This window comes from Desmodus rotundus, chromosome 3 (genome assembly GCF_022682495.2).
Source record: "Desmodus rotundus isolate HL8 chromosome 3, HLdesRot8A.1, whole genome shotgun sequence".
Lineage (NCBI taxonomy): Eukaryota > Metazoa > Chordata > Mammalia > Chiroptera > Phyllostomidae > Desmodus > Desmodus rotundus.
In genome coordinates this window covers 158,623,139-158,642,799 of record NC_071389.1, presented here as the reverse complement: position 1 = coordinate 158,642,799, position 19,661 = coordinate 158,623,139, and the positions used below count along the sequence as shown (strand labels likewise).

Below are 19,661 nucleotides of genomic sequence, written 5' to 3'. Positions count from 1 at the left end.
TCAATAAGGGAGTGGGAGGGGGAGAGGGGGGTAAAGGTACAGAGAATAAGTAGCATAGATGATAGGTGGAAAATAGACAGGGGGAGGGTAAAAATAGTGTAGGAAATGTAGAAGCCAAAGAACTTATAAGTATGACCCATGGACATGAACTATGGGGGGGGAATGTGGGAGGGAGGGGGGTGGGCAGGATGGAGTGGAGTGGGGGGGGAAATGGGACAACTGTAATAGCATAATCAATAAATATATTAAAAAAAGATATAATTTTAATAAAACTGCATTCTATCCAAAACAAAAAGAGGACTTATGTGCAGCCAGAAGAGCTGGTCCATACAAAATTTACTGAACAGGGGAAATGCAAAGGGACGGACTAGGACTAAGCACAGGCCCCCACAGTGGTATCAGTCTCAATGAAATTCGAGCTCTTTAATCCGGTGGTGGATTCATGGCTATTCATTGTATTATTTTGCTTTAAATTTGCATATAGGTCATTAAGCATTATTTCATATGAGTCAATTTTGTATTATAAATTAAAGCACTTTAAAATATGTCAAGCTTTGCACACCAATGGATATTTAGTAACTGACACATATTAGCTCTTATTATACTTTAAAATTTATGGAAGCAGAATCAAATAATAGTGACAACTATAATCATTAAGATAACTTATCAAAATGATTAAAAGGTAAAATAATCTAAACATCATCTTAAATAATTCAGTAAACAATTATGTAGGCTATAGTAATTTATAAAATAACTTACCTAACGTGTCACATTTCTCTCTAGCTCCACAAATGTCTTCCCTTTAAAAAAAAGGTATTTGGAAGCATTTTCAGAAAATATTTTTGCAACAAGTCAAAACAGGGATCAGAAGCTTTAACTATTGCCACAAACTGACTTCTAAAATCCAGTTCTTAATAAGCTCTCAGTAAGTTTAAACCTAGAGCTGTGCATATTAGTAAGCAGTGGGTGATATATAAAAATGATTGCTGTAAATAGATGAAGCTTAACCAAGTTCATTGAAAAGCTTTCTAGGCGTATTTTTCACCTATATATGCTGTATAAGTAAAGGCAGATAATTTACTATTTTCTTAATGTCTGAACATCATTATGAGCCTCACTGATTATCCTCTGCTGCCAAATAATGTTCTCAGATGTTACCAAGTTGCTTAAGTTTTTGCTTCTTCCTTACTTAGTCACTAGCGATTTAACTTGACAGTTCCCTTGTCTCTTTCCTTATGGTCTCCTCTTACAACCCTTCCTCCCTCCCATCTTTCAGCTGTATCTATGGTCTCTGTGGCTTGGCCTCTAACTACAATCCAGGGCAGAACCATGGACCTTGATAATAGAATACTGTGTATAAAATTAAGTCAATTCTGCTTTAGTTTTGCAAAGACATAAAGCACATGGACCATATGTCTCCAGTTACATATGGACTCAAAGTTTTCATTTCAGGAATCTATAAAGCTGAGATTTCTCCAAGTCCGACCCTCAAGTGAGATAGATTTATTTCTTTTGCTCAAACAACTAACAAAATATACCCAACAAACCTAGAATCTAAATATGCTGGCAGCAGATTTATTTCTTTTGCTCAAACAACTAACAAAATATACCCAACAAACCTAGAATCTAAATATGCTGGTAGCATCAATGTTGCTGAAACAAAGGTATGAATTAACAATATATAGTGGTGCTTGTAAAATGGATAATCATTTTATACTAGCAGAAGCTGTTTTTCAAATAATTAAATAAGTTTGAGAAAAGCCCTAGCAAAAGCAGCCTAGTAATTAAGACCTGTACTGAGCATGAAAACAATAAAAAGATAGATATTTTTAAGTAGAAGGACCACATTTATTGGACAATCAAATGTCAATGCTCTTTTTTCCGAGTGAAAGATCAAGTGGGGAAATTAACAAAACCTGTCCTCAGCTTCCTAAGTTAAATTCTAAATATTTTCCTAGTTCTCTTATTCTGCCACAAATATAATAAGGTAATTATTTTGTCTAGGCCATACAATTACTTAACAACCTAATGCTGCTAATCTCCTAGGAATCAAGTAGTGGACTAGTCTGAAGGGATAGAAAAATACTTTCATTCAATAATACCTTTTGTAATACAACTTCTCATAGAACACGGCTGTCTAATATTGATAAAGAATTAAGGTAACAAGAAGAATCAGTGATCGTGCAGGAGAAAAAGTGTAAGCAAAATTGCAGTTAGAAGTGTTGTATTTCCAGAACTGTACCTAGTGATAAGAACAGCAGTATCATGGTGGGAAGGGTGAGCATCATCAGGAACATTCTGAGTTTGTTGCCACAAACAAAAGTTGCGTAATGTGGTAGCTGCATTAAAACTGATGACTGGTCCTTCCTGTGCAAAAAAACCAAAAAATGCAATTCAGTATTATGCAAAACATTCATGGTGTCTTTTCCCTTGGAGCTTGTCAGGGTCCATGCAATTTATCAAATAGCATTTTAATAGGCAAATGAAGTGGCATTCTCTCTCCATCACATCACAAACATATTTTAGCAATACTTACAACATTGTGTTCAAAACTGAATCCAATTAGACTTCTCAATGTGACCATCCAGTATTTAGAATCAAAAACCTACCTTCTAAAAATTACCTTATTTTAAATCTTTCAACCAAAGGTTTATAAAATGAATTTCTGGATGTTTTCAAGCTTACATTTTTTTAATTGTTTATTGACATTTGTCACTTCCTCTGCTGTTATTTCTATCACAACAGAAAAATATCTTTCCAAATCAAGTTTTTTAAACATAAATCTTTATTGAAAGTGTCTCATTTCTAATGTTTCATAGTAGATATATTATATATATATTTTTCATGCTAGGAGCCTACTACAACTAAGATTACTAATTTTAGAACTGTTTTTTTACCTGTTCATTATGAATTACAATTAATTTTACAATTACTATGTTTATAAGATTTCCAATACTTGAGTCCTTGTAGATTGCTGCAACCTGCAAGGGTAAAAGAATGTAGGATTAGATGTCTAAAATGAATATTCCTCTTCAAAAGTAAATTGAAACCAGTCTAAGAGCATCAATTCTCCAACTTAGCTGCAGATTGGAGTCTCCTAGGGAGCTTTTCGCAAATCCTGAAGCTCGGGCCACATCCTTTACCAATTAAGTTAGAATCTCGAGGGCTGAGACTCAGTCATCAATATCTTTCAAAATTCCTCAGAAATTTTTTCTAATGATTCCAATGTGAAGCCGACTCTGAGAACCAGTACCCTAACCCTTGCTACTGCAGTTTGTCCATAACCAGCAGTATCCATACCACGCAGAATGAGCAAAATCTCAGGCCTCACTCTGGATTAGTCAGTCAAAAATCTACATTTTAATAAGATTTGAATATGCATCAGAGCTTGGAAAATACTGTTCTGGATGATTCGGCAGGAAATTCACTTCATTCTGTGTCACAACCCACAATTTATGTGCCCACAATACTACATAATAAATATATAATCTCACCTATTCTTTTCTGGTAGTTTTACCTGATGTCTTCTGCCATGGTTGCATACTTCCAATTGTGTGTATGCTTATTTTTAATGTTTAGCACTACTGGGACCCATGGAGATCGATTCATCCACAATCATATACAGCCACAGAAGAGGTTATGGGTCACAACCTGGTTCTTAAGTCTCCAAAATTGGAGAATGCAGTCTATGAGGCACTCTGCAAGGGCTCCATCTGTGACTCATAGTTAAGGTACTATCCAGTTCACGAATTCATATCCTCTTTGGGTAGCTATCACAGAAGTTACAACTGCAGTAGGAGTGTCTTCCACGGCCAATGCCTCTGATGTGTACTCCTTTAGTGACACCACTCTATCAACCTGGACTACCTGTGCAATGAATTGTTTCAGAGACCTGGATCACCATCTCGTAGACCCATGCCCACACCAAGACAGCAATTACTTCATGAAGTGCTACTTTTTTCAGTTATTTCATAAATATTCAGCATCTACTCTGTGCTTTGTTGGCTGGAAGACATGATCGATCACTGATGTTGTGGAGAATGCAATTTGCAAGAAGTATCAGGAGTGGACCCCTCACTCCAACAGCCAAAGCTGCTTCAACATGATGAATAACATACCTGCTTCCAGCGCCATGCAGAGCACTACCAGAACCAGGGCCACAAGCATCTCTGCAGGGTCAGCGTGGGCTCACACGTTCCTGTGCCTTCCCTATTGGTCTAGCGGTGCAGCCACAAACACAGGTTTGTCATCTCTCCCTGGAGTGATGCCTTTGGCTTTGGGGGTGGCATTTTTTTTGGCAAGAGTGGCGGTCACCCCCGTGGGTTTGAGAGGAAGTTAAGATGGGGCCAATGAAATGATTGGTGATTTCAAGCAGATCTGTTAGCACCGCAGTACTGCTCCCTTTAAAATGGGACTTGTGGAAATCCATAGCTGAATTGATAAATATTCATTTCCCATGCAACTTGTAAAAATATATCTACTGTAGAAAACAAAGTATACCCATATTTGTGACTTCAGAGTTCTACTTTGATTCTGTGAGTTTAAAAGTAGATGCTTTTCAAAGTCAAATTACGAGACAAACAGTGCATTCCAATAACCACTGTTTGATGATATCTACTCATCAGGCTGCCATGAGGATCACATGAGATGGTGCACAAAAGTCATTTAGGTTAGGGCTGGGTCATAGGTGCCCATGACAGTTATTGTTATTAGTACTTATGAAACTTTTTTGGAATAAAGGGCCTGTGTTATATACAGTGCTAGTTTTAGTTCATGTGTTTCAAATTAGTTATCAGAGTACCCCCAAGTGGAAAGCAGAGATCTAAGAGCAGCAGTGTCATTATTTCCTGCAATGTGTGCTAGACGCCTACTGCCTGCCAGACACTGTGTGCGGTGCTCACGAGACAGAGAGATGACCAAGGCATGGTCTCTGCCCGTAAACTCACTCTTCTCGGGGTAGGAGATGCAAACACAGACGGTTCAATATGAATAAGTTTTCATGTACACACCCCACCAAAACCCCTCACAGGTTGATATTTTGTCTTTATATTAGAATGATGTTTCTTTAAAAAGGCCGTATCTTCACTTAATTGTATGCTCCTTCTATTGTTTAACGTATTGACCTTTATTCTATATGCTCATACTCACTATATGTGTTTTATTATATGTGAATGTTTAAAGAAGCTATTACTGAATAACTAAGCTTAATTGTGAATCAGGCAGATGAACCACCACAAGGCTATAAAGCTATGTAATATTTTATTACTATAATTACTACAGTTGAGAGTGTTATGTATTAGAATTTTTATTGACCCAATTAAAATGTATTTAATCTTTTATTCTTTAAGTGTGTGTTTCCCTGGCATATAGCGTTCATTTCATATTTACTCAGGTTTGAAATAGTAAGCATTAGTTCACAGGTATTTTGTGAAAGGTATAGGAAATGATATGAATTATATTGTTTAAATATGTTCAGGAAAATTCTAGGCACAATATACTTTTTGCATAGCATGAAAAAATTATTATCACTATACTGACATCATTTTGAAGTAATTTCTATATAGTTTCAGCAAATGTTCATATATGAGATATGTAGGGGCTACTTTCATTTTTTTATGATTTTAGCCATTTTTTTAAATGAAGAGAATTGACATAAAATGTATTAGTTTAGGTTGAGATATGTATATCTCAACATAATAATTTGAGATGTATGTATATTACAAAATAAGTTTAGATAAAATCTATCATCACACATAGTTATACATATTTTTTTCTTATGAGAACTTTCACATCTATTCTCTTAACTTTCAAATGTACAATCCAGTATTATTAACTATAGTCACCCTGTTGTACCTTACTTACATCCCCAGGAGTAATTTGTTTTATAGCCTTCAAAGTCATCTATTAAAAGCTGATTTAATAAATAAACAAATTTGGCTTACAAAGATCACTACTCTTGTCAGAAAGACCATTTTGTTCTCACGTTAGAAAATGACGACATTCCCCATATGTACAAAGTAAATAGATGCAAAGAATAAAGAATAAGCAGTACACTGAGTTGAAGAAAGGAAAAGGTAACATAAATGGTCCTGAAGTATGAACGTAAATCATTAGTTTTTATTTTGGTGTGGTTGAAAATCTCCCCATTGTGGAAAACAGCAGTAAAAGCAACACAACTGAAAGCAATGATGTTAAGTCAATATAATGAAATGTAATGCAAGGGTGTGTAGTCGATAAATGCCACTAGATAACAGTAACTGTGTTTTCATAAACAGGGCTAATTCCTCAGTATCACATGATACTCAAGTTTACATTATTAAATCTATAACAAGGCGAACATTAAAGTCAAACCTTTGTAAGCACATTGTAGTGTAGAGGTCTCTGACAAATATTTTCAAGGTTTGTTAAACTGTTAAGTCATTGATTATCAACAAGAATCTGTTGAAGAAAGTAATTGCCTTAGTTTATACATACTTTGGTGGTTTGATAATGCGCACGTAAATGCCATTTTAATGTGATAATGTCACCTAAATCCTCGAAGGACAGAAGTTTTGGAACAGCAAGTAATTGAACATCACTGCTCATTTAACACACATTTCATTAGATATACTACACACCACAACTGTGTTCTTCCCAGCTAATGTTGATGTTAATTCCAGAGCCCTCTGACTAAAGATCACTAAACTACTTTTTACAACATGAGTACAACACTAAAAAGTGAATTAAATCCGACATGTCTTTTCTCTATCAATGCACTCAGACATTTGCCAAATTGTTGAAAGTGAAGAAATAGTCTAAGATAGCACAATTGTTCCCTACACGCAGGACGGGTAAGGACAGCTAACCTCTCTGAATTATAATCCATTAGTTCAATGCTGAAAGTATTCAGCAATTCCCTCCTTATGTCTGGGGCTCCATACACAACAACTTTTTCATCACTTTGAACTTTTCTGTAAGTGGCTCTCAATCATATTCCAAGTCTAAATAACATTTTCTTAGAGTTTTTTCCCCTAAATTACTATGACCGAGAACATTATCAATATCCTGAGTGTGTCTGAATAAATGTAGTTAATGCCTTCTTATAAATTAGGACAGAATATGTAAAACTTGAATTGGCCCTTCCTCAACTACAAGCATCTGGGGACACTTAGGTGGAGACAGCATTCCTTTTTATAGCAATTTTGGAAAAGACTTCACAAGAGGAGGTAAAACAAGCTGGGCTACATTTTGCAAGCTCTCTGTAGTGTGTGAACAGCTGTCCCAGTGAGACCAGGACTGAGGGGGTTGCAGGGACATGAGACTTAACACTAAAACTAAGAACGTCCCAGGAAAAACATGTCACTTTCTCCAACTTTACTTTCACCTTTAACTTGTTTGTATCTACAAATATTAGCTGTGATCAGTTTTTCACTAATAAAATAACCATCTATGTACAAAATCCTAAAGTCTGCTTTTTTATATCCTTATCTGAGCATTATTTCAATGAAAGAGAAAAAACCCCACTAAATCTAGGTAATTCAGAAGTCATCTGAAGTTTGACCTCAGAGGAGGGATAAAAGTTTATACAAACCCCAAAACTACTTCAAAAGAGAGACTTAGCCTCTTAAATTATTCCTATACTTCCGGCCTAGATAGAGGCGTAGGTAGACACACTGTGCCTCCTCACACAACCTAAATTATTCCTGCTGCCCCATCTATATTTGGAATGTTCTCCTCTTCCTCAACCCTGCTGCAGGAACTATCTCCCAGTGAGTGAAAGCTTAACCCAAATTAGCTGTCGGTACCTACAAACACTAGTCTTCAATTGTCATTGGCTCCCCTCCCAATGAGACTGAAACTCCAAGGAATGTGTGTGTGCGCATTGGACTACTGCTTCTAGCAATCTCAGAAGCAGATTTAATACTTTCCATGAAGTCCCAAGGTCTGCTTTTGCCCTTGATAAACTCTGGCTTTAAAACTCCCAGGGACACCTTCAGTTATCTCAAGGTATGCCATAGTATCTTCTAAACAGTGATTATATTAATTGATGCTTAGTGTAAAATATAGATAACACAACTTTTTGGAAGATGGCATTATCACTATAACTGCATGTAGCTATTCCAAAATTACCCTTGGGAAATTACTCTTGTGCTCTTGGATTCCCTCTAGTTAGTATTTCCAAAGTACTGATACCAGAGTTGTATGTCATTTAATGTGCCTCAAAACCTGTTGTGCTTACAAAATCTAATATTTTTCTTCAGTATCATTACCCCCTCCCTAATTTTCTTAAAGAGTATCATTTCCTTTCAACATTTAAAATTGCAAAGTTTATCCCACAGTGTTCTATATAATTGATACAATTTCCTGCCTATCAATTCATCTTCCACGTCAGTGTTCTCATTAGAAGCCCTTCATAATGAGCAAGCCACACCTACATCTAGATAATTATACATCTAGATAATTACACATCTCGATAAGTACTTCAGATTCAGAAGTAAAAATAAAGTGTCATCAGGATAAATTTCTATGTATAACTCTGTTGTCATTTTAAAAATTCAATTAAAATAAGTGGATGTCTATATTATACAAATCACAGAAAAAGTTTTGAATTATCTCTTTTTGTCTACTATGTAATTACTTTAATTACCTAGTATTACTTTAATTACGTAGTCATTCATTTTTTTTCTTTCAGGAACTATTTATTGAGTGCCCACTTTGTACCAGATACTGTGTTTAGGCAGCATGGACCATGCGTACTTAGCCTGATAAGAACTTAAGATAGAACATTGTATGTAAGAAAAATAACTGTGTCTTGGGATCTTTAAGTCAAAGAATTTAATTGGGATTTCTCAGGGAAATTTACGATGGCCTATAGATGTGTCCTGGACAAGTCTTTTCAACCAAGTGGCCCTGAATTTCCTGTATGTGAATAAAGCCTTTTCCAGCCATGAGATATGTTCCAATACCCTGAATCTGTACAAATATATGACCATAGAATTAATCAACTAAACCAGGATACTTATGAGCATGAAAGGGGGGATGCTTTTAGTAATTACTCCAAATCAGCAGGCCCTAGATCTAAAAATGTACCGAACAGTAGATGTATGTATGTGTGTATGAGTGTATATATATGTGTGTGTGTGTGTGTATGACATAAAGTGATACCACTAATACAGGCAGGGTGCTCCCCGCTGGCGTCGGAATTCTGTTCTGTGGATACCAGCACCACCACAGCACAACAGAGATACTAACATCAGAGAAGGGACTCACAGCCACTCTAAGCTTACATCCCAAATTTGTTAAAGCAGCTCTATTAGTAATAGCCTAAGTTTTACCCCCCTAAATATATTTATAACTTCAAATATCATGCACCCCGATTTCTGATCTGACCAATGTGTCAGTAGTAAAAATAATGTACTCTCCTCTCCGTGCAAAACTAGGGTGAAATTTTTAAAACTCAAATGGCAAAAGATCGACGCTACTAGGATCTTCCCTGTCACTAGGGGGCAGAAGCCATTCACGTGATGAAGTAAATCAAGCATTTTCTCTAAGTGGCTTCAGAGATTTTTAAGTGTTTTACAAAGTTGTCCAACTAACAGAACAGGATACTTGCTGTACATCTAGCGAAACTAAGTTTAATAAATGATTTTTTGCCTTAAACCTAGATATAATTTGTTTACAGGTAGAGTTTGGGAAAACTTTTAAAAAATTAAATGTGAGAAAAATATTATGCCAAACATTTCAGGAAATATAAAGGACTTAAGTTTACTTACAATTGATATCAGAGTTAGTACATAGTGCTGCAAATTCTGTCCATGATGATGAACCATTTTAGCATCAGCTGTCACCATAACTTCCACGTATCTTGGATATGATAGAAAACGTTTTTTCCTGGAATGTAGTTGACTTCTTTCATTTTCCAGTGATATATTTTTTGAAGGGTGTCCTAAAACTATTTCCTTTTTTATATTAAGATCTTCATTCATGTTGCTGTAGTTATGAAATTGTAATGTGGTTTTCTTCATTTGACTTTCTGGGGAAAAAGAATATAGTGTGCAATTATTAAATTATGTGACTAAAATATGACACAAAATAGAATAGTCAAAAATATTTAATATGGCACAATAAAAGGACAAAAATTATTTAAAATTATGTTATACGGCATTATGAGCAATACTATTCACATTAAATACAATGTTCATATTTTCATAGATTACACTAACAAAACTGTAGCTAAGTCATTTGTAAACAGCTATAACTATTCAAAAATATTAACCACTGGATAGAAACTAAAAATAAATCAAGGAGTTCCTATGTTTTTCTCAGTAGATAAACTGGGCCCTCAATTTACCAAAGCCATTTAATCTCACTGTGGAGTAATCACACTTTGTAGGATGAAATGAGAAGAAAACATACTTATGTTATACAATATGTCAAGAGCACCAAAAATAACAGAAAATCAACCCATGTAACTATAAGTATCTTTTCAAACTTACAAAATCAAGTGTTGACATAAATTTATAATACTGAATTATATAAAATACCTGGACTACTTAATGTTCACTTATGTAAATACATTAAAATTATTGACTATTAGAGATTATTACAGCAACCACTTTTAAGTCCTATGCAATTTCCAGAAACAATGTTTTTTTTTTTTTTACTTATTGTATTTTTTCCATTACCATTTAGTCCCCTCTTACCCTTCTCCTCTGACCTCACAATCACTACATTGTTGTCCATGTCCATGAGTCCTTTTTCCTTTCTGCTCCATCCCTCCACCCCATGCCTCCCCCATCTTAGCTGTCATCCTGCAATCTATGAGTTATTTCCAGTTTGCTTGTTAGTTTAGTTTGTTCATTAGATTCCACATATGATTAAATTCTTCAGTATTTGTGCTAATGGAAAAATTCATAGGTAGAATGGGAGCTTGTCCTATTTTCCTTCTTTAATTTGTTCCTCTACTCTCCTCTCCTTTCTTATTTTTCTCTAATTTACTAACAATTGTTTGGTGAAAGTATTGAGTTGGCCAAAAATTTCATGTGGTTTTTCTGTAGAATGGCTCTAGTAGTGTTTATTTGTCTTTAACTTCATTTGAAACAATTTTGTTAGACTGTACTGTATGTAACATTGTCATATCAGCATGAATTTATAAAAAACATCAGAATTGGTGAATTTTTGTGTAGCCATTTTAATATTTAAGATGGAAGAAAAAAAGCAACATTTCCATGTATTATGCTTTATTATTTCAAGAAAGGTAAAACACAACCAAAATGCAAAATAAGATTTATGTAATGTATGGAGAAGGTGCTTTGACTGATCAAACATGTCAAAAGTGGTTTGTGAAGTGTCTTGGTACTATCGTTATTTTGGCCAAATAATTCTTTGCTGCGGGGCTGTCTCAAGCATTGGAAGATGTTTATCAGCACCTCTGGCCTCCACTCACTAGAAGCCAATAGCAGGAGATAGCCAATATACTCAAAATATCCAAATCAATAAAGTTATTGGTGAAAATGAAAAGTGTGCCTTATTTTATTAAAAAACTAAACTGATTTTTTTGCCAACCCAATATTTTGAAAAGAAAAATGAACCAAAATATTCAGGTAAGGAGAAATAAAATGTCTTAGATACTTAATAAAACAAATAATGAATACCAAAGCAATCAATATTTAGTTGTACTATAAGAATTAGACATAAATATGACTATATTTTTATATAGAAATAATTCATTTTATTTTAAAGCAAAAATCCTATTGTATGAAGTAAAAGTTCTTAAAACGTTTGTTTCCACAGATACATTTTTCTAATTCCTAACACCATCCTGCATTTTATTTTATTTACTATTATTATTATTATTATTATTATTATTTTAAACCTCAACCAAGATATCTTTATTTTAGAGAGAGGAAGGGGTGTGTGTGTGTGTGTGTGTGTGTGTGTGAGATAGATAGAGAGAGAGAGAGAGAGAGAGAGAGAGAGACAGACACCAATTGGTTGCCTCTGGTACATGCCCTGATCTGGGGATGGAACCTGCAACCTAGCTATGTGCCCTGCCCGGAAATTGAACCCACGGCTTTTTTGGTATACATGCCTCCAACCAACTGATCCATACAGCCAGGACATTCTGCCATTTAATATTACTGTGCTCTTGGGTTTTAAAATTTTTCTCAGTGGGAGATTCTGGACTTACGGCAAACTGAGTGGTTAGCTGTAATACTTTGTTCTACCATTCTTTTCTCCTGGGGTGATTCAACCACTAAGATATCCATGACCAACTATTAGACCTTGGAGAAGATCCCAGCTATGCTTACGAATACAACTCTCAGCACTTTCAGGAAAAAAGTAAATATTCATGTTTTTATTTATTCACTCGCCTATTTCATTCATTCAAAATAAACATTTATTGAGTATCTTCTACATGTTAGGAAACATTTAGAAATTGAGGCACAAAATAGCACCTCATAAAGCTTATACTAAGATAAAATAATAAGTGAACACATATTTAAGGATAAATTTCAGGTAATTTAAAGTGCTCAATAACAATTCAACCAAGAGACAAAATGACTGTACCTATCCAAAAGGCTAAAATTTAAAAGATCTATAATACTAAGTATCGGTACAACCACATTGCAAAGCTCTCTAGAAATTTCTAAGTGAAGTCAGATGTGTATCTTTCCCGTGACCCTATAATTCTACTCCTACATATACACCTAAGGAAAACATACATCCATAAAAAGACTTGTGTAAGAATGTTTTACAGCATATAAGCCAATGGAATAGAATACAGAGTTAGAAGTAAATCCTCATATTTATGGTTAAGTGATGTTCTCCCTAGGTGCCAAGACAATTCAATGTGAAAAGAACAGTCTCTTCAACAAATGGTGCTGGAAAAACTGGATATCCACATACAAAAGAATCAAATTGGACTCTTATTTTAAATCATTCATAAAAACTCAAAATGGATGAAAGACCTAAAAGTAAGACCCAAAACTCAAACCCCTAAAAGAAACAGAGGAAAGCTTCATGCCATTGGATTTGGCAATGATTTCTTGGATATGACACAAAAGCACAAGCAACAAAAGAAAAAAAATAAACAAATGGGACTACATCAAATTTTTTTAAGTCTGTACAAAGGATACAGAGTGAAAAGGAGAATTACTGAATAAGGGAAAATATTTGCAATCATACATTGGGTAAGGAGTTAAGACCCAGAACACAGTTAAAAAATAAAAAATCTACAACAAAAACACCAAAATAACCTTATTAAAAATGAGCAAAGGACTTGAATAGACATTTCACCATAGATAATATAGAAATGGCCAATAAGCAGATGCAAAGATGCTTAACATCAATCATTAAGGAAATGCAAATCAAAACTATAATAGGATATCACTTCACTCCCATTAGGATGGCAACTAAAAAAAGAAAAAAGAAAATGGAAATGAGCATTGGTGAAGATATGGGAAAATTAGTCCTTGCAATCTGTTGGTGGGACTGTAAAACGGTGCAACTGCTGTGAAAAACAATATAAAGGTGTCTCAAAGGATTACAACTAGAACTGCTGTGTGATCCAGGAACTCTATGTCTGAGTATATAGCCAAAAGAATTGAAAGCAGAGTCATGAAGAAATATTCGTACACCCATGGTGACTGAATTATTCACAACAGCCCAAGGGTGGAAGCAACCCAAGTGCCTGATGGATAAATGGACAAATGAAATGTGATATATATGTAATGGATTGTTCAGCCTTAAAAAGGAGAAAATTCTGTTACATATAATGCTAAGTAAAAGCCAGTCATGAGATAAATCCTGTATGATTTCACTTATGAGGTGTCTAACATAGTAAAATCTAAAGTGGAGTGCTTGGTTACCAAAGCCTGTCGACATCTCACTGTCTAAGAAATCTCTCATAGTCTGTTCTGCCTGGATGCTAAGAAATCAACTATCTCCAGCAACACAAGCAAGTAAAAGAGGAACACAATCCAATTAAGGAAGCCCTGGGGCTTGGAGGAGTCAGACTGACAGAAAGTAAGCTAGAATAGACGACTCTGTGCTAAAACAAAAGTAATAAGTAAGAACTCCAAACTGAAATGAAAACATTGAAGAAGATAACATAGCACAGGAAAAAAAAGTCTCTAGAACAAATGTATATAAATTAAAAATTTAAAGATTCAATTATGTAGGAATAACTAAAATTAGGGAAAAAATAACCAATATCAGGATCCTATGGAATTAATAGGATATAAGCAACTTGATGCAAACAAATGTAGAAATGTTTCCAAGAACACGTCTAAAAAAGTATAACAATCAAAACTGACCCATAAAGAATTATGAAGTCTAAATACCTACATAACTCTTAAAAAATGAATTATTCCTTAAAAAATCCAACCTCAAAGTTCTTCAACAAATATACCACTAAGTGTTTAAAGAGCAGTACTCTTTCAAATACTCTTAAAAGAATTGAAAAGAAGGAAACAACCCCAAACTTGTTTCATGAGGTTTTTAGAAAATGTAACAGAATATCTTCATGATCTTGGTTTGGGGAAAAAAAAAAAAAGGATTCCTTAAGGACACAAAAAACAGTAATTATAAAGTCTATTCATTTGACCAAATTAAGACATTGAACTTGTGCTCAACAAAAACAACATTATTGGAGGAGAACGTATTTGCAATATATGTAAAAACAGCAAAGAACTTATATACAGATCAGATAATTAATAATTACAAATGCATAAGAAAAAACAATAAAAATAAGCAAGACTTGAATACTTCACAAAAGATAAAACTTAAAAGCAATAAATGTTAAAATAATGCAAAACTTTACTGAGAACCAGAAAAATGCAAATTAAAATAAAATATGATTATATACCTACTCAAATGGCTAAATTTAAAAATATTGACAAAAACTAGGCATGGTAAAATAATGTGGTACACCTGAGCTTCTCATGTACTGCTGGTAACAGTAATAATTAGCACATTCACTTTGAAAAATGTCGGCGAGGGAGGAAGGCACATAGGCCACATAGCTTAGTGCAAAAGGAATACACTTTTGCACGAAAAGTAAAAAAGTAAATCATTGTTTACTTTTAAATTGTTTAGCGTAAGTGTGAATATGTAACTCAAAAATAAGCACAATACCAAAGAAAAACAGATACCCACAGAACTTCCCTTTTTAAGGGGAGAGGGCTGATTGTAAAGAAAAGGAACTCAGCAATACTAAGAAAATAGGAAAAAAAGAGAAACAACATTAGAGCATCATTAATATAAATAACATCTAGCACAGATTGCTTACTGTAAGCCAAGTACACTTCTGATAAATTTACTTGTATTCAATCATTGGTATAGCATGAGTATACTACTCATGGTATACTACTGTTAATTCCATTTTATAGATGAGTAATCTATAACATATACAAATTACAGAACTTGCAAACACAAGTGATCATTAATGGAGCCGAAAAATAAATGGAACTGAATAGATCATTTATTATAATAAAGGTGAATGGTATAATTTTGCCTACCAAAATAAAAACAAGTTTTATAGAATTGGGGTGATAAAATCCAGCCATATATTAACAAATAAGTGCACATCTGGGGTTCGAATCCTAGGATCTTGCTCCAGAGTCAGTGGTTTTAACAACTAAAAGATAGGTTGATAATGAAGGTTGTTAAAAGGGAAAATGAAAGAATCATAATTTAACAACAACTATAGTATAAGCAACACACATCTCAAGAGTTTAATCTCTATAGCAAATGAAGTAAGAAAATATTCTATACAACTCTTTGTCTAAATTTAGAAGAAAACTAATTTCATATTTCAGCAGAGGGCAGGATGAATCTTGTCACTCGAAGTTTTATCACTTTATAATTTATTCTGAAATTTATTTTGTAATTTTTATCAGTGAATTACAACATATCAATAAATTATAACATAGTTTAAAAGTTAAAATAAAAAATTTTTGCAAAAACATATGGGTACAATTAACTGCATAAGAAGAAAGTGAAAAGATAACAAATGAGAGACTTAGAATGATGGTCAACTCAGGTGACTGAGAGGCAGGTGGACAAAATGAGAGGGTATATGAAAGCAGAATTATATGGCTACATATTGGTTACTGTTCATGTAGTACTTCATATTGGTTCATATAATCACAATATGTAGAATAAGTTCTTAGCAAACAATAATATACAAAACTAAATGCTACACAAACAATATGACGGGTTCCAGCCAAGCAGAGGCATAAGTAGATACACTTTGCCTCCTCACACAACCAAAAGAAGGATAACAACCAATTTAAAAACAAAAAACCACCAGAACTGCCAGAAAATCAAACTGCATGTAAGTCCAACAGCCAAGAAGTTAAAGAAGACATTCATCCAGTCTGGTAGGAGGGGCAGAGACAGGAAGCTGGAGCAGAGAGGACGCAACAAGGTGGTGGACCAGGCAGGTGAGGCAGCAGCTGGCAGACAGGATTTCCCACATTCACAGGCAGATAAACTCGGAGGAACAACTGGGGAGTGAGACATACTGCCCATCCCAGGGCTTTAGGGGAAACTCAAGCCATAAAACCTCTGGTTATAAAAACCCGTGAGGGTTGCAAAAGCAGGAGAAACTCCCAGTGTCACAGGAGAGTCCATTCGAGAGGCCCACAGGAATCTAGAACATACACAAGCCCACCCACCTGCAAATCAGCACCAGAAAGAGTACGATCTGCTTGTGGGAAGTGGGGGAAGTGACGGAAGGTGGGGCGAGAGCCAAGCAAGCAAGCGAGTGGCATTGTTACTTCTCTGACCCCTCCCCCAAATACAGCACCAAAACACAATGACGTGGATAGCCCCTTCCTGGGGAATACCTAAGGCTCTGCCATTTACAATGTGATAGAGGAGTGCCGACACAAAGAAATATGGTCCAAATGAAAGAACAGATCAAAGTTCTGGAAAATGAACTAAGTGATGAGGAGATAGCCAACCTATCAGATGCACAGTCCAAAACACTGTAATCAGGATGCTCACAGAAATGATTGAGTTTGGTGGCAAAATGATGTAAGAAATAAAGGCTATACAAAGGAAAATAAAGGAAAATATACAGGGAACCAACAGTGAAGGAAAGGAAATCTGGACTCATAACAATTTGGAACAAAAGGAAGAAATAGATACCCAACTGGAACAGAATGAAGAAAAAAGAATTCAAAAAAGTGAAGACAGGTTGAGGAACCTCTGGGACTCCAATACTTGAATCATAGGAGTGCCAGAAAGAGAAAAGGAACAGCAAGAAATTGAAAACTTATTTGAACAAATAATGAAGGAAAACTTCCCCAGTCTGGCAAAGGAACTAGACATGCAAGTCCAGGACACTCAGAGACCCCCAAAGAAGTCAAGAACTCAAGAAGAAACACACCAAGACACAACATAATTAAATTACCCAAGATTAAAGATAAGGAGAGAATCTTAAAAGCTGCAAGAGGAAAGGAGAGAGTTACATACAAAGGAGTTCCCATAAGACTATCAGCTGATTTCTTAAAAGAATCCTTACAGGCAAGAAGGGGCTGGAAAGTATTCAAAGTCATGAAAGGCAAGGACCTACATCTAAGATGACTCTATCCAGCAAAGCTATCATTTAGAATGGAAGGGCAGATAAAGTGCTTCCCAAATAAGGTCAAGTTAAAGGAGTTTGTCATGACCAAGCCCTTATTATATGAAATGTTAAAGGGACTTACCTAAGAAAAACATGATCAAAAACTATGACCAGTAAAATGACAACAAACTCACAACTATCAACAACTAAACCTAAAAAACAACAACAAAGACCAAACAAACCACTAGAACAGGAACAGAATCACAGAAATGGAGATCACATGGAGGGTTATCAGTGGGGAAGAGGAGGGGGAGAATGGGGGAAAAAGGCAAAGGGAATAAGAAGCATAATTGGTAAGCACAAAATAGACAGGGGGAGGTTAAGAATAGTACAGGAAATGGAGAAGCCAAAGAACTTATATGTACAACCCATGGACATGAACTAAGGGGGTGGGAATACTGGAGGGTGGCAGAAGGGGTGCAGGATGGAGGGGAATAAAGGAGAGAAAAACTTGGGACAACTAACAGCATAATAAATAAAATATACTTTAAAAATAAAAAAACAATATGACAGCTCTCCTCACCATCATCCACTGTTGTTTCAATAAGAAGACAATAAAGGGAAATATATAGTATGAATATTAGAAACTTTTCATGATTTTGCAGATGAATACCTTTTATAACTAAAAATACAAGAGACTCAATTTAAAACTTTTTAAACTAACAATGCTCATCATAGGACTAATTAAGTACTGGGATGCTATGCAGCTGTTAAATAAATTAGGTCTCTGCATTTGTGGAAGGACGTCCATGTTGTGTTTTTAAGTTAAAAAAAAATGTGTCAAAGTATGTGTATAGTGTGATCCTATTTTCGTAAAAACTTTCACTAAATGTACAAATGTATCTTCATAAAATTCTATATAATGAGCCAAAAGGTGTGGAAGTATACACCTCAAAGAGTTTTGGCTGTACTAGGTGTACCTGAAGAGGGGGAAGGCAAAACTACCAAACACTTTACCAACACAGTGCACTTATAAAACAATTTTATTGTTGTCCAAGTACAGGTGTCTGTCTTTAAATAACTGCAATGAACTTGTTTTATTACTGTAGTTTTCTAATTATAGTATTACTTATAAAAACAGTATCTAGAACTATTTAACAGGCTAAGCATTTAATCTCATTTTCTTTTTTGATGTTTATACTTAAGCAGAGTAATAAATGACAATGAAGTGACCTTTCCAAATACCCTAAATAAATGGGCATATTCAAAGCTTATTTGTCAACTCAATTATATCATGTGTATGGAATGCTTGTCTTTCTATTTATGTTCCATCAAGTCAGATGCTAAAAATCATGTCTTGTCATTTATTAATAACAAGTGTAATACAACCTAAAACTAATTTAGACCTAAACAAACCCTCAAATCATGAACATAATGCAACAATGATAATCAGTGAACAGAACGCTTCTTACTGCATACTGGGTTCGGAAGTGCAAGGAGATTGCTAAGAGTTAATAATCCATAAAAATATAAACTACTAAAACTTATTAAACAATAATGTCGTTAGAAACACATAATTCTACTTAAATGTTCCACACCTTGAAAACTAATTTTTGACCAATTCTCTAGTACATGTGGTTCAATATAATTTTAAAATAGATCTACATTTATTTAAGAAAAAAAAAAAAGAAACTAGACACTCCAGTTATCTTACTCTGGAAATTTGTGGTCCTCACCATAAGCAGTTTGCAAGTGGTTTACTTGTACTGTTAAGTTCAGTTGACGATCTTCCATAGCAAGACTTTCCTGATAATGAAGGCAGTATGTTGATTTACGTTCTGGTATGAACTCCTTATCTCACTGCAGATGGACTCTTTGATGAGCATGGGTCTAGCATACCACTAATAATGTAAAACAGCTACCAGTCACTCTCCTAGACTAGGAATCTGGTTGGCCTGCTTGAACAAATTACTTTAAGCTACAATAGAATCATGTACTAACTTTGAGTAGAATTACAATGCATGAAATGAGATTCTTAACTGTACTCTGTTATACAGATGTACTCAAAGCTTGGCCTTATTCTCTGTCAGTGGCCTGGGACTGAGCT

The 19,661-nt window shown here is 34.8% G+C and overlaps 1 protein-coding gene across 1 annotated transcript in view; it reads right to left on the bottom strand.

The window, feature by feature from the left end:
• The window catches only part of ADAMTS20 (ADAM metallopeptidase with thrombospondin type 1 motif 20), a 158,820-nt gene that overhangs the window by 97,054 nt on the left and 42,105 nt on the right, over positions 1-19,661 (bottom strand). Inside the window, exons 4-7 of the mRNA XM_024575808.3 lie at positions 9,753-10,012; positions 2,898-2,981; positions 2,243-2,367; positions 760-800 (exon numbers count right to left, since the gene is read on the bottom strand). Coding sequence (XP_024431576.2) covers positions 760-800; positions 2,243-2,367; positions 2,898-2,981; positions 9,753-10,012 — 510 coding nt within the window. The remainder of the gene's footprint in view (positions 1-759; positions 801-2,242; positions 2,368-2,897; positions 2,982-9,752; positions 10,013-19,661) is intronic.